Genomic DNA, 16,524 nt, shown 5'->3' with positions numbered 1-16,524 from the left:
GGAAAGCCTTTCCCAAATAGCTGAAAAAATAAATACTTTTTGAGAGACCCATAACTGTCTATAGGACAAATGTTTTTAAAAATATATACATAAAATATTAAAATATATATGAACAAAATAGCTCATACCAATCATAATTATAAATGAAAGCTTTAAGTCAACAGCACTGTGTATCTATTTATCATACTAATTTTCACTAATGTCATTAGTTATTTAGTAGCCGCTCTGTGGAAATCACCAAATAAGACAAACATGAAAAAAAAAATGAGCAACAAAGAATTCTGCCCTGAAGCTGTTCTTATTCTAATGAGGAAGAGTTACCATTAATTTAAAAAAAGACTCATTAGGACACAATACAAATGGATAATTGTAATAAGAATATAACTACTAATATCCCCTTCTTATCAAACAATATACATGTACACTGAAATATTGGGAATACAGAACAGTAGATTTATTATGAAACCCAAAGTCAAATTTCATGAAAATAGGCTGTTTTAATCAGAGTTTTAGAGAAAAACAATTATATAACTTAGAATATGTATATGTAAGAGAGCGAATGAGTCAACCTCAAGTCAAATGTACCTTATTAAGGACCTGGATGTACAGAGCATAAACATTTATTAAAGAAAAATAGTTTTCCCAACTAACACACTGACAAGGAGAATTGTTTGTATATATACTTCAAAAGATGGCTTGAAATTCCATAAAGTTTCACATTGGAGGGATTTCACATTTTACATGTGCAGAAACGTAAATATCAGTGCCAAAGTGAAATGGTAATAGCCATCAGCCACATATCCAAAAAGCTGTATATATCACAATGTGAAAGATACTGATGAACTGATTCTTTTTAGAACCCAGAAAAATATGTTACTGGGGCAAGCAAAGAATAAGCTGCTGCTGCTGCTGCTAAGTCGTATCAGTCGTGTTGGACTCTGTGTGACCCCATAGACAGCAGCCCACCAGGCTCCGCTGTCCCTGGGATTCTCCAGGCAAGAACACTGGAATGGCTTGCCATTTCCTTCTCCAATGCATGAAAGGGAAAAGTGAAAGTGAAGTCGCTCAGTCGTGTCCTTAGAGACCCCATGGACTGCAGCCTCCTCCAACCATGAGATTTTCCAGGCAAGAGTACTGGAGTGGGTTGCCATTGCCTTCTCCAAAAGAATAAGCTATCAGTATTTAAAAACATGTGAACTGACCATGATTATTTTAAAATTAAACTATATGTGGTAACAATCCTCTTGCCATTCCCACTGGAAGTGGCTATACTGACTATAAAGAAATGACAGGATTTTCATGTATACCTTTTAGAATAAGCCTTACTATTTTACCACAGAGCTTGCATACATAGTAGCCCTTGATTATTTATAATATTTGTAAAGGCTAAAATTAGCATCTGTTAATACTTCAATATCTATTTTTAAAAGACTTTATAGTTTTCAATTATTTTAGATGAACTTTTCACTCAAATTCATCATAAATTAGCTACTGATGCTTCAAATAACTCTGGAATATGATATATATATATATATGTACTATATAACTCTAAAAAATATTTAACCCAAATATAGTGGCATTCAAGTTCAAACTTACAGTTCAATTGCCTTGTTCCACATGATAACATATCCAGAAAGAATGAAAGATTCAATATTTACAATATGTGTATTTCCTCTTTCTGTTCCAACATAGAGCCATTTACTCTGGAAAGGTAGATGACAGTAAGTAATTCTGAAAGAAAGAAAATTACAATTAAAATATCTAAGTTTTATATCTGGTCAGCATTAAATTTTCTTTACACTTTTTACAGTGATAGCTATATAAACAATAAAATTTACTATATACTCAGTAGCACTTAATTATTAGCAGAGTTTATAGGGTAAATGACAAGATTATGTCATTAAAAATAATAATGATAAAGCAACCACTATTAAATAAGTGTCTGATATGGACACTGATATATATTATTTCTAATTCTGAAAATAGCACTTCAAGACATATATACAACTTTTCTTTACAAAGAGGAAACTGAGGTTAAGAATTTGTACTTCTACTTGCCTAGGACTGATAGCTAATAAGTGGCAAAACTGGGATTCAAATCCATTACTGTCTGGTTGAAAAATTACTGCATTTCTACAAAGCTATGTTTGGATTTTTATAATAATGTCACTTGAAATAAAAATTAGGTATATATGAAACATAATTTTCAGACTTCTCAGAGAGACTGTAGCTTTGTCTACATGAAGCGATAAATTATTTACTTTTTTCCTGATGCTTGGCATTTAAATAGTATAAAGAAAACTTGTAAGGTTAGAGATCCATTATACTATTTCTTTATTTTTTTGTTCTGCCTTTATCTTCACAATGGGCTTTCTGACCAATTCTGGGAACTTGTTCCACAGCCAGATTAACCATGACTCCTCTACATGAAATCTGGGGATTTATTAGTCTTCTATTCACAGTATCATCACTTTTTCTAGTTTGGCCTACTTATGCTCCTTAACGACTTTTAAAAAGACATGAGGGATAAGTTCACAGTTATCTTCTTGCCAGAACTTGTTATTAAACCATAATATTTCCTAGAATTTATTTAGAAAAGGAGCTGGCAAACTGTTAGAAGAGAAAAACAGAATTCTGATGTTAAGCAGACAGACCACTATGGAAAAAAAAAGGAAAGTGAATGATAAATTCCAAGAAGGATTTCATCTTGTACCTCTTTATGTAACTGAACATGCAGCATGTCAAACTTATATTTTCAGTCTGGTTCACTGACTTTCTGTACACCCTTGTGTGTGTGCATGCTCAGTTATGTCCAACTCTTTGCAATCCCATGGGCTAAATGTAGCCTGCCAGGCTCCTCAGTCCATGGGATTTTCCAGGCAAGAACACTGGAGTGGGTTGCCATTTCCTCCTCTAGTGGATCTTCCTGACCTAGGGATCAAACCCATGTGTCTTTCATCTTGCTGCATTGGCCAGGCAGGTTCTTTACAACTGTGTCACCTGGGAAGCCCAAACTTTATCTATTCAAAAGTATCCTGCTGAAGGCACCCAGCACACTAATTTCAAAAACTAGAAGTCTTGTTATTACATACACATTTACAGAGTTAATTGATAACCTAATTAAAATATAACATATATGATATTAAACAATTTTGTTTAAACCTAAAGTCCAGAAGTGCTGTTGCCAAATAAAGTTCTACAGGAAATAACTTAATAGTCATGTTTCTAGTCAATGGACTATCAATTTTCAATTCAATCTATGTAGAAAGAGGAAGCTCATTTTAAAAAGGATCACCCTTTCTAAATAATCAATAATCAAATCCCTTACAATTAAACAGTGGAAGTGACAGATTCAAGGGATCAGATCTGATATAGTGCCTGAAGAACTATGGACAGAGGTTCAGGACACTGTACAGGAGGCAGTGATCAAGACCATTCCCAAGAAAAAGAAATGCAAAAAGGCAAAATGGTTGTCTGAGGAGGCCTTACATATAGCTGAGAAAAGAAGAGAAGCGAAAGGCAAAGGAGAAAAGGAAAGATATACCCATTTTAATGCAGAGTTCCAAAGAACTGCAAGGAGAGATAAGAAAGCCTTCCTCAGTGATCAATGCAAAGAAATAGAGGAAAACAACAGAATGGGAAAGACTAGAGATCTCTTCAAGAAAATGAGAGATAATAAGGGAACATTTCATGCAGAGATGGGTGCAATAAAGGACAGAAATTATATGGACCTAACAGAAGCAGAAGATATTACCAAGAGGTGGCAAGAATACACAGAAGAACTGTAAAAAAAAAAAACCTTCATGATCCAGATAACTATGATGGTGTGATCACTCACACAGAGCCAGACATTCTGGAATGCAAAGTCAAGTGGGCCTTAGGAAGCATTATTACCAACAAAGCTAGTGGAGGTGATGGAATTCCAGTTGAGATATTTCAAATTCTAAAGGTTGCTGCTGTGAAAGTGCTGCACTCAATATGCCAGCAAATTTGGAAAACTCAGCAATGGCTAAAGGACTGGAAAAGGTCAGTCCTTCATTCCAATCCCCAAGAAAGGCAATGCCAAAGAATGTTCAAACTACTACACAATTGTACTCATCTCACATGCTAGCAAAGCAATGCTCAGGCTTCAGCATTACATGAACTATGAAATTCCATATGTTCAAGCTAGATTTAGAAAAGGCAGAGGAACTGGAGATCAAATTGCCAACATCTGTTGGATCATCAAAAAAGCAAGAGAATACCAGAAAAACATCTACTTCAGTTTTATTGATTATGCCAAAGCCTTTGACTGTGTAGGTCACAACAAACTGGAAAATTCTTCAAGAAATGGGATTACCAGACCACCTTACCTGCCTCCTGAGAAATCTGTATGCAGGTCAAGAAGCAACAATTAGAAACAGACATGGAATAACAGACTGGTTCTAAATTGGGAAAGGAGTACGTCGAGGCTGTATATTGTCAGGCTGCTTATTTTACTTATATGTAGAGTACATCATGAGAAATGCTGGGCTGGAAGAAGCACAAGCTGGAATCAAGATTGCCAGGAGAAATATCAATAACCTCAGATATGCAGATGATGCCACCCTCATGGCAGAAAGCGAAGAAGAACTAAAGAGCCTCTTGATGAAAGTGAAAGAGGAGAGTGAAAAAGCCGGCTTATAACTCAATGTTCAAAAAACTAAGATCACGGCATCCAGTCCCATCACTTCATAGCAAACAGATGGGGAAACAGTGGAAACAGTGGCTGACTTTATTTTTTTCAGCTCCAAAATCACTGCAGATGATGATGCTTGCTCCTTGGAAGAAATGCTATGATCAACCTAGACAGCATATTAAAAAGCAGAGACATTACTTTGCTGACAAAGTTCCATCTAGTCAAAGCTATAGTTTTTCTAGTAGTTGTGTATGGATATGAGAGTTGGACTATAAAAAAAGCTAAGTGCTGAAGAATTGATGCTTTTGAACTCTTGGGAGTCCCTTGGACTGCAAAGAGACCTAACCAGTCCATCCTAAAGGAAATCAGTCCTGAATATTCATTGGAAGGACTGATGCTGAAGCTGAAACTCGAATACTTTGGCCACCTGATGCAAAGAACTGACTCATTTGAAAAGACCCTGATGCTGGGAAAGATAGAAGGTAGGAGGAGAAGGGGATGACAGAGGATGAGATGGCTGGATGGCATCACCGACTCGACAGACATGAATTTGAGCAAGCTCTCGGAGTTGGTGATGGACATGGAAGCCTAGCGTGTTGCAGTCCGTGGGGTTGCAAAGAGTTGGACGTGACTGATCGACTGAACTGAACTTTCTGAACCAAAAGAAAGTAAAAAAATAAAAGCTAATCCCATTAAAATAGACATAAATACAGGAGTTTTGGGTAGAAAAGGAGCTAGCTTAAAGGTTGTATAGTCATTTATATGGTTGAGGAGAAAAGTCTAAGTAATGAGACCTGAACCAAGTGGCAAAATTCCAATACAGACTTTACATTATGTACATTATGTACAACAATAGAATACATGAAGAAGTTCCAAAGAGAATTATAAATATTCCTTGAACCACAGTACTATATTCCTCATTCTGACTGATAAGAAACTAGACCCTTTATGACAAAAGTGTTTCATCTTATGTCCAATGTCCAACTGATGAGTAGTGGTTACACAAGAAAGAATTCCAGAATTAATCTGAACCCAATAAAATCACTAATTTGAAAAGACATATGCATCCCTTTGTTCACTGACGCATTACTGACAATAGCAAAGATATAGGAACAATGTAAATGCCCACCAATACATGAATGGATAAAGGAAATGTGATATATACATATACAATGGAAAATTACTCAGTTACCAAATGAATAAAATCTTGCTATTTGTGACAATATGGATGGATCTTTTGTTACGTGAAACAAGTCAGGCAGAAATACACCTATTATATGATTTCACCTAAGTGTGGTATCTTAAAAACAAATCAAATGAACATAACAAAACAAACAGTTATATACAGAGAACAAACAGGTCGTTGCTGGAAGAGGGAAGTGGGAAGATGAGTGAAATAGGTGAAGGAAGTGAAGAGGTACAAACTTCTAGCTACAAAATAAATGAGTCATAGGGATGAAATGTAGTCAGTAATGTAATATCTTTGTACAGTGACAGTTAATAACTAAAAGTATTGTGGTGATCATTATATATAGAAATACTGAATCACTGTTCACTCTTTATTGTAATTATCATTTCATGATGCATGTAAATAGTCATTACAGTGTATACTTTAAGACAGCGCCCTATATCCATTTTATCACAGTAAAACTGCAAGGAAAAAAAAAAGAAATTTAAATTTAAGGACAATCACTTGCAAAGAGCCAACTACACTTTCCTAAATAAAGCAGCTACTTAAGCTATAGCCAATTCAATAATCCCTTGATTTACTTTCAGGTCTTATCTATAAAAGCCTTGCCCCTAGCTATCTGTGAGCACTCCTAATCACTTCTATTGGCACTGCCCAATTCAAATTGATTTTTGCTCAAATAAACTCTTAAAATTAAAAAAAAGAAAAAGTAATGTGATTTACTTAAGATGATGGACATAAGTGAAGGAGAATACATGATTATACTTGTGCTGTGTATTTGATACCCTGGAGAAGGGAATGGCTATCCACCTTATAAGTGACTAATCAATAGTACTACAGGACTTAACTTATTGTACTTAATAATAGCATTTTCATTGATAATTTATTTACTATCACCACCACCTGCAAGATGATTTTCTATTATATATGGACCTTGAAAAAATAATATTGTTCCTATATCCATATTTACTATCATTCTTTCACAGTAAATCACTTAAGATATCCTCAGTATTCCTTTCATTTATCCATGTATGCAGCCTTCACTGTACAATTCTTTATAAAAAATCCTCTCTTGATTACAACATACTTATTCTTTTTCCTTTTAAAATATATTAATAACATCTAACAACAGAGATAAGACAAGTAGACAAGAAAAATAAAAGTAAAATGTGTTAATTGCTATAAAGAGTTCAAAGGAAGGAGGAATTCATTCAATTATGAAATTAATTCAAGTATGAAATTAATTCCAGAGGAATTTCCAGAAATCAAGGAAAGCTATAGTAGAAAAGTGTACAGTATGTGGATTGGGTCATTAAAGATCAAAGAACTCTTTAATTTCACATATTTGTTACATGCTGCTGCTGCTAAGTTGCTTCAGTCGTGTCCGACTCTGCGCAACCCCATAGACAGCAGCCCACCAGGCTCCCCCGTCCCTGGGATTCTCCAGGCAAGAACACTGGAGTGGGTTGCCATTTCCTTCTCCAGTGCATGAAAGTGAAAAGTGAAAGTGAAGTCGCTCAGTTGTGTCCGACTCTTAGCGACTCCATGGACTGCAGCCTACCGGGCTCCTCTGTCCATGGGAGTCTCCAGGCAAGAGTACTGGAGTGGGGTGCCATTGCCTTCTCCGATTTGTTACATACGCATATTAAATAAACAAAATACACACTTCCCAAGATTGAATAATATACAGATCTTCAAAAAATTTTTTGCTGCTTCTCACTTCTGACTTACTGTTATAATTTCTTAAACCATATATAAAAATAAGATGTTAATTCCTCATACTTATGGCTCTTATATACACAAAAATAAAAATATGAATAAAACTAAAGTTAGAATTCAAATGACATTAATTTACATGAGTGAGAAATTTTTTTAAAACTTAAAAACCTCACAATATGGATGATTCTGTCTACACAGGTGGTTTTCAATTTGGTGAGTCTACACTTACTCTGTGCTTCTCTTTTACCACTTAGTACCTTTGAATTCTGTTCCATAGTACACCATCACATAATTTTATAATTATTTGGCATGAATACATGACACATAACCCATAACAATTAAAACGATACTACTTGATGCCAACACAACCATAAAATGTAAATATAACTTCGAATATTACATTGTATGACATCATCTTTGCATAAAATGGTTTATTCAAATCATTCAGAATATTTCCATTAGTCTAATTATAAAACAAAAATATTACAATCAGAAATTACTGTGGATAATTCACAACCCCAAACTATGCCCATAGATCCTAGTTTGAGAAACACTATCAATACACAAACCAAAAATATACATTAAAAAAAAATGGCTTAAAATTATAGAAATTATGTTGTACAAAACAGTGGAAGATTTCAACCTTGTAATGTTTTCCCCCTAAATTCTAATGTAGCTCAATTTTAGTCTTATTTTTTTAATCTACAGTGAAGCTGCTCAGTTGTGTCTGACTCTTTGCAACCCCATGGACTGCAGCCTACGAGGCTCCTCCGTCCATGGGATTTTCCAGGCAAGAGTACTGGAGTGGGTTGCCACTTCCTTTTCCAGGGGGTCTTCCCAACCCAGGGATCGAACCCAGGTCTCCCACATTGCAGGCAGACACTTTACCATCTGAGCTACCAAGGAATCTATATTCCAGGTGAAAGTTCTAGTATCAGGCATGATGACTCTGGCTCCTGTTCCTTCTAAAATATTTATAATCATTCTTTACAACCTGGTTATACTCAGAGTCAGATGTATGATTCTGCATATTAAAAATACAAATAACAGGGAATGACAATTCAGTAGTTCTGGAGTAATATCTAGGATTACTACTTTAAAACTCTTTCTGGCTGGCTTTGATGCACAATTACAGTTAAGAACCATGAAATTATAACAACCTTATATTTTTAGTACAGATAAATATCTCACTAAAATGCATATCCCAGATTCCAGTCACACAAACTGAATCCATGGACCTGGGGAGGAACATATGACTGATATTTTAATAAATATTTTGCTACTCAACATGAAGTCTATAGACCAGCAGCATGAACGTCACCTGGAACTTAGCAGAAATTCAGAGTGTCAGGCACAACCCCAGAATTGGAAATGGCATTTTGTGAAGACCCCCCCCAGGTGAGTCACACACACATGAAAGTTTAGATAGCACTCCTCTAGATGATTCTGATAAAATTCATGAACTACATTTTAAGAAATGTAGTTCTGTGGCTGAATGACTGCTGCTTACTTACTCTTCAAATTTTAGGATAAGAACATAAACTACCTAGTTAGTAGTAGCAATGCCACCTTGTAGAAGGGATAACGTGATGTAGTACCCCTGAAACAGCTAATGACGGTTATAATAATGATGATAATAAAAACCCCAATAACAGAGGAAAGAGACAGACAGTATTCTCTCAGCATCTGAAGCCAAAGGTTGATATTTAGGAGTTTTAGTTGAAAATCTAAAATCATATAAAAGCAAAAATAAGGAATCAAAATTTGTTTAAGAAAAAAATAACTTTGGACAGCCTGTATCTAGCTAGAATTATAATACAAGAGATAAAACTAGTGAAAATTTGAATTTCATTGTCTTAAAGGTCTTTAATTAACCAGATAGTAAAAAAATTCACTGAATTTTATTGTTCATAATTAGTTGGAAAACAAATGTAAGTCAAATTTTAAAAATAAGTCAAATCTTTGCATTCCCATAGGGAATAATAAATGGTTTTTTCGCAAATGCAATTCTGGGAAGCTTATTCTCATTCTTCTACAGTGACAGAATTAACATTTTGTATCTAGAATATTTCAATTTCCAAATGAGAGAAGCAAGTTATTGGAAGCCATGTGGGGAGAGTGAGAATGAGTCACAGGTCTGGTCAGGGTGATTAAAGTAGAAGTATAATGGAAGCCATACTCCACCCCAGTAAGATGCCTCTCCCTATCTCACTACGGTGTTAGTGAAGGCCAACTAGGGAGCCTAAACTTCTATTCTCACCAGATAGCAATTAGAGAATATCTGTGCTTCTGCTGCTAAAGCAATGTCAAAACAACCCAGCCAATATCAAAGGTTTAAACAAGGCTTAGGGTATCAGAATATTATACTGGAAATGTTCAGCTTGAAATAAAAAATCATGCATATCAAAAAAAAGAGAAAAATTTCAATGGGAATGTATGAAAAATAGCTACCAATATGAAGATGATACAGATGTTAGAATTTACTGATAAATATTTAAAAGGAGGTATCATAAAAATGGAACAATTATGAATAAAATAAAATGAAAAAAGTAGAAAGTATCAGAAAAGTACAATAAAGAAAATACTTTTAAAAAAGAATATATTTAAACCTACAGATAAACTGAACAGCAGAATGGAGGAAACAAAAGAAAGAGTCAGTGAACTCAAATATAAAACATTTATCCAATCTGTAAAGCAGAAAGTAGATGTAAAAAAAAAAAAAATCAGAGACTCAGAGACCTGTGGGACAAAAACAAAAGATCTAAAAATCATGTTATCAGTTTCCCAGAAGGAAAGGATGGGACTGAAAAAGTAGTCCAAAAATGTTTAAAACCTTTCCAAAATTGGTAAAAGTCAAAACAAAGGATTCATAAAACTGAAAAAAACCCAAAACCCAAAAGGATAAACCCAAAGAAATAAAACCAAGACAGATCATAACCAAACATCTGAAAACTAAAAAAGAAAAGAAAAAAATCTTGAAGGTGGCAAGAGAAAACAACACTTACAGGGGGAACATTCCAATGATAGTAGATTTCTCATCAGAAAACAGGGAGCCAAAAGGAAGTAGAGCATTGCTCAAGGGTATAAAGAAAAGAACTGTCAACCCAGAATTCTATCCACACCAAATATATTTCTAGTTTTATTAAAAATGAAGGAAAACCAAGAAATTGTCACTAAAATATCAACTCAAAGAGAACGGTTAAAGGGAATTTACTTAAGAAAAATGAATGATAAAAAAGGAATATCTGAATATCAAGTGTGAATAAAAACAACAAAAAGTAAAAATATGAGTAAGTGTAACGTATTTTCATTCTCTTGAATTCCCTAAATTATGTTTGACAATTGGAAAAAAATTATAACACAGTCTGATTTGGTTCTAAATACAGAGAAGGAAAATTTATTATAAATGAGGGAAAAACAGGGAAATAAAAAAATTGGTCTTTATACTTCATTCAAACTGTGAAAATGCAAAAGCAAAAGACTGTGATAATTTGTTTACATATAATGAAGCACCTACAGCAACCTCTAAAGAAGTGAAGTGATACAAAGAGACACTAAAAAATAAAGATAAATAAATGAAATTCTGAAAAAAAATTAAAAACAGAACAGCAAGAGAAAAAAATACCAAGTGAAAAATAGAGAGATCTTCTCCAACAAGCAGACTACAAAAAATAAAATGAGATCTTAAGTCCTGAGGTATCAATTACAGAAAATATAAACACCAACTAAAATACACAGATTGACAGATTGAGTTTAAAAAAAAAAACCCAACTATACACTGTCTACAAGAAACTTTACTTATATTGAGCTAACAAGAAGGACAAGGTATACCACACAAACATTAATCAAAATAAAGAAGAATAAGTTATATAATATCAAATTATAAAGAGTTCTGAGGCAAGAAAACAACTAGAGAGACATAATGTAAAGATAAAATATCAGTCCACCAAGAAGAAATAGTAATCCCAAATGTGTATGCATCAAACAACAGGTTGCAAAACACATGAAGCAAAAACTGATAAAACTGAAAAGAAAAAAAGAATTTATGATTTTAGTAGGTGACTTCCACACCTGTCTCTAGAAAATCAGTAAGGATACAAAAGAACTCAATATAGCCATGAGCCAACAGGAAGTAATCAACATTTATAGATTAATCTACCAAACAACAGCAAAATAGACATTCTATCCTAGAAGTCACAAAAAAACATATACTAAGACAGATGAGATCCTGGGTTAAAAAACAAACCTCAGTAAATTTAACATAATTCAGGTCATATAGAATGTGTTATCTAAACACAATGGAATCAAACAAGAAATCAACAGAAGAACGATAATAGGAAAAATCTCCAAATATTTAGAACTAAGCAACATACGTGTAATCCATGGGCCTAAGAAGTCATCACAAGTGAATTCAAAAAATACACTGAACTGAATGACACTGGAAATGCAATATATCAAAACAGGTGAGAGCTCAGATATTGACTTGAAACTTTTCCTAAAGCAACACCAAAAGGGAATTTATAGCACTGAATATTTATGTTACAAAAAAGGAAAAAGTTTCAAATCAGTGTCTAATCTCCCACTCTAAAGAACCTAGAAAAATAAGAGCAAAAGAAATCCAAACCAAGTAGACAAAAAATAATAATAAAAGAGCAGAAATTATGAAATTGAAAACAGTAAAACAACGGAGATATAAAGCTAAGGTATAAATTTAAAAACAATTATAGAACTTGAGTGCTAAAATCTACAAAGCACAGATGAAAGATATAAGTAAACAAAGTGTGTTCATGAATTTTAATACTCAACATTGTAAAAATGTCATTTATATTTTTATAAAACTCTGGCATAGTATTTTTATAGATTCTGTCGACATGCTTATTTAAAATTTATATGAAAGGCAAAGGAACAAGAATAACTAAAGCAACTGTGTAATTCATAATCAATGAAACAAAAAGCAATTCCTTGAAAAGTTCAATAAAACAGAAAAATCTCTGGCAAAAACTGACAAGAAAAAAAGATAGGAAAGACAATTTACCAATATTAGGAATTAAAAAGGAATATTACTGTAGATTATACAAAGTTAAATATGATAGTAACAATTTTACAAAGTATATCTGACAACTTATTAAGCGAACTAATTCCTCAAAAAAGCAAAAATCAGAGCAATTCCCCAAATCTGAAATAGACAGATTAGTCCCTATAACTACTAACAAATTTTAATTTATAATTTTTAAACTTCCAGAAAAGAAATCTTCAGCCCCATGTGGTTTCACAAGAGAATTCTATCGAATACTTAAAGAAAAACTATCACCAATTGTAACAATCTCTTCCAGAAAATACAAGAGGGAAAACTTCCCAAGTCATTCTATAAAGACAGGATTACCTGAAAGTGAAATCGAATTAGGACAATATAATAAAGAAAACTAGAAGTAAGTTTTACTTGTCATTTTAATTTAGTGAAGCTGGGAAGAGGGAGAAAACTATGCACCAATAATCCTCATGGATACTGGTGTAAAAGTCCTTAACAAAAGATTATCCAATAGAATACAGCAATATATAAAAAGACCAACAGAGGCTTATTCCAGGAATGCAAGGCTAACTCAATATGGGAAATCAGCCAATGTAATTGATCATATAACAGTTTAAAAGAGATAGATAACATGATCATATCAACTGATACAGAAATAGATTTGACAAAATTCAACACTCATTCACATTAACAGCAAAAATAGTATTAGAGAGTACTCTCTCAACTTCATAAAGATCAGCTTCCCAAAGCCTACAAGAACATGTTTAGTAGTGAAAGAATGAATGCTTTCCTCCCTAAAGATCAAGAACAAGACAGCATGGCTTTTCTCATCCTTCTCATCCTTCTTCTTAAACATAGTTTGAGGAATTTCCAGCCAATGCAAGAAAGCAAGAAAAAGAAATAAAGGCATGTAATGCATAAAACTTCCCTGTTTGCAGATAATATGATGGTCAACATAGAAAATCCTAAGAAATCTGCAAAGAAATTCATAGAGTTAATAAGTTCAGTAATGTTGCAGCATATAAGATAAATATACAAAACTCAGTTGTATTTCTATCTACAAGCAATGAACATGTAGAAGCTGAAAACCGAAATGCAACACCACTTAAAATCACTCAAAATATGATATACTGAGATACAAATCTAAAAACAATTACAGAACTTGAGTGCTAAAATCTACAAAACCCAGATGAAAGAAAAGATATAAGTAACCAAATTGTGTTCATGAATTTTAATACTCAACATTGTAAAAAACATCAGTTTACATTTTTATAAAACCCTGGCAAAGTATTTTTGTAGATTTTGTTGACATGCTTATTTTAAAATTTATATCCAAAGGCAAAGGAACAAGAATAACTAAAGCAATTGTGCAAAAGAAGAATGAAGTGGGAGGAAACCGCCTACCCAATTTTAAGACCATATTTATCTACAATAAATAAGACTGTGTTGTATTTGCAGAGGGATAAAAAGATAGACCTGGAGAAGGCAATGGCACCCTACTCCAGTACTCTTGCCTGGAAAATCCCATGGATGGAGGAGCCTGGTGGGCTGCAGTCCATGGGGTCGCTAAGAGTTGGACACGACTGAGCGACTTTACTTTCACTTTTCACTTTCACACACTGGAGAAGGAAATGGCAACCCACTCCAGTGTTCTTGCCTGGAGAATCCCAGGGATGGGGGAGCCTGGTGGGCTGCCGTCTATGGGGTCGCATAGAGTTGGACACGACTGAAGCGACTTAGCAGCAGCAGCAGCAAAAAGATAGACCAATGCAACAGAATAGAAAACACAGAAAAATAAACCCATTTAATAGGTCCAAATGACTTTTGACAAATTTGGAAGGCAATTTAATGAAAGAAGGCCAACAAATAGTACTAAAGAACTGGATATCTTCTGAGACAAAATTGAATCTCTACCTAAACTTCAAACATTATACAAAAACTAACTTGAAGAAGACCATACATTTATATTTACATGTAAAATATAAAACTCTACCAAAACAGGAGAAAATCCTTGGGATCTTGGATGAAGTAGTAAGTTCACAGATTTGATCTAAAAGTGAGTGATCCATAATGACAGAACTAATAAATTGTGCTTCATCAAAATATAAAACATCTTCTATACAAAAGAATCTTTTATGAGCATCAAAATAGAAGCTACAGACTGAGAAAATATTTACAAATCACATATCCAACAAAAGACTAGTATTTAGAATGAATTTTTAAATGCTCAGAACTTATTGGTTAAAAATAAAAATATATGAGAAAGTGCTGACAAATGGAAAATCAATTTTATTGGACCCAGAAGAGAAGTGAAATCTTGGAACAAACTACAACTTCAAAATTTCTATATAAGAAGGAGTTCTTAGGGAAACCAAAAAACAAGGGAGACAAAATCAAGGACACTAGAAAAATCTGAAGCTTCAGGTACCCATAGCCACAGCAAACATCGATACAGCCTAACTTCTTATTGTGTCAACATAAAACCTGACATTAAAGGCCTATCTAGGGAATTCCTTGGTGGTCCAGTGGCTAAGACTCTGCACTCTCAAAACAGGAGGCCTGGGTTTGATCCCTGGTCAGAGAACTAGATCTCATGTGCCACGACTAAGACCCTATGCAGCCAAATAAGTAATTTTTTTAAAGGCCTATATACCTCAAGTCAGAGAAGGCAATGGCACCCCACTCCGGTACTTTTGCCTAGAAAATCCCATGGACGGAGGAGCCTGGTAGGCTGCAGTCCATGGGGTTGCTAGAGTCGGACACGACTGCACGACTTCACTTTGACTTTTCACCTTCATGCATTGGAGAAGGAAATGGCAACCCACTCCAGTATTCTTGCCTGGAGAATCCCAGGGATGGGGAAGCCTGGTGGGCTCCCGTCTATGGGGTCGCACAGAGTCAGACACGACTGAAGCAGCAGCAGCAGCATACCTCAAGTACTGAAACTCCAATACTTTGGCCACCTGATGCGAAGGGCTGACTCATTTCAAAAGACCCTGATGCTGGGAAAGATTGAGGGCAGGAGGAGAAGGGGATGACAGAGGATGAGATGGTTGGATGGCATCACCAACTCAATGGACATGATTTTGGGTAAACTCTGGGAGTTGGTGATGGACAGGGAGGCCTGGCGTGCTGTGGTTCATGGGGTCACAAAGAGTTGGACACAACTGAGTGAATGAACTGAACTGAACCTCAAGTACTATTACCCAATATACACGTCAAACTTTCAACAAAAAATTACAAGGCATGCTAAAAAGCAAGAGAAAACATATGAAGAGACAAAGGAACATCAGAACCAGGCTCAGATGTGACAATAATAATATATTTAGCTAAGAAATTTTAAATAACTATGATTAATATTTTAAGTGCTCTAGAAGAGACAGTAAAGGATATGAAAGATGGGTAATGTAAGCAAAGAGATAAAAAACAACAGCATTTCAAATGGAAATGTTAGATACAAAACCCATTGTAAAGAAAATAAAGAATGCATTTTGATGACTTCGTCAACATGGTCAAGTTAACAATCAATGAACTTGAACACAGGTTATTAGAATCTTTCAAAACTTATATACAAGAAGAAAAAAAAAGAGGCAAGAGGAGAATACCCAAGAACTGTGGGATAGTTTCAGAAGGTGCAACATACATATAAATGGAAGACCAGAAGAGAGAATTGAATAGAAGTATTTGAAGCAAAAATGGCTAAGAACTTCCCAAAATTAAAGACAAACATCAAATAACAGATCCAGGAAGCTTAGAGACACCTGAGAGGCAAAAACATACAAAATCTACACTTAAGTATACCATACACAAACTGCAAAAAACCAACAACAAAGAGAAAATCTTGAATAAATCCAGGGGTGGAGGGAAAGCTCCTTACCTAAAATACTTATAGAGAAAAAAGGATAATAATTAGAGTAGACGTCTCATCAT

General features: G+C 34.4%; 1 protein-coding gene across 15 annotated transcripts in view; it reads right to left on the bottom strand.

Annotated features, from left to right (window-relative positions):
* Positions 1-16,524, bottom strand: part of STXBP5L (syntaxin binding protein 5L) — a 466,532-nt gene that overhangs the window by 218,642 nt on the left and 231,366 nt on the right. For all 15 annotated transcript variants that reach the window (XM_055568317.1, XM_055568321.1, XM_055568318.1 and 12 more), the window contains one exon: positions 1,597-1,731. In XM_055568317.1, coding sequence (XP_055424292.1) covers positions 1,597-1,731 — 135 coding nt within the window. The remainder of the gene's footprint in view (positions 1-1,596; positions 1,732-16,524) is intronic.

This window comes from Bubalus kerabau, chromosome 2, assembly GCF_029407905.1.
Source record: "Bubalus kerabau isolate K-KA32 ecotype Philippines breed swamp buffalo chromosome 2, PCC_UOA_SB_1v2, whole genome shotgun sequence".
NCBI classification, from domain to species: domain Eukaryota; kingdom Metazoa; phylum Chordata; class Mammalia; order Artiodactyla; family Bovidae; genus Bubalus; species Bubalus kerabau.
The sequence above is the reverse complement of the archived record's forward strand: the minus strand, read 5'-3'. Positions and strand labels throughout refer to the sequence as shown.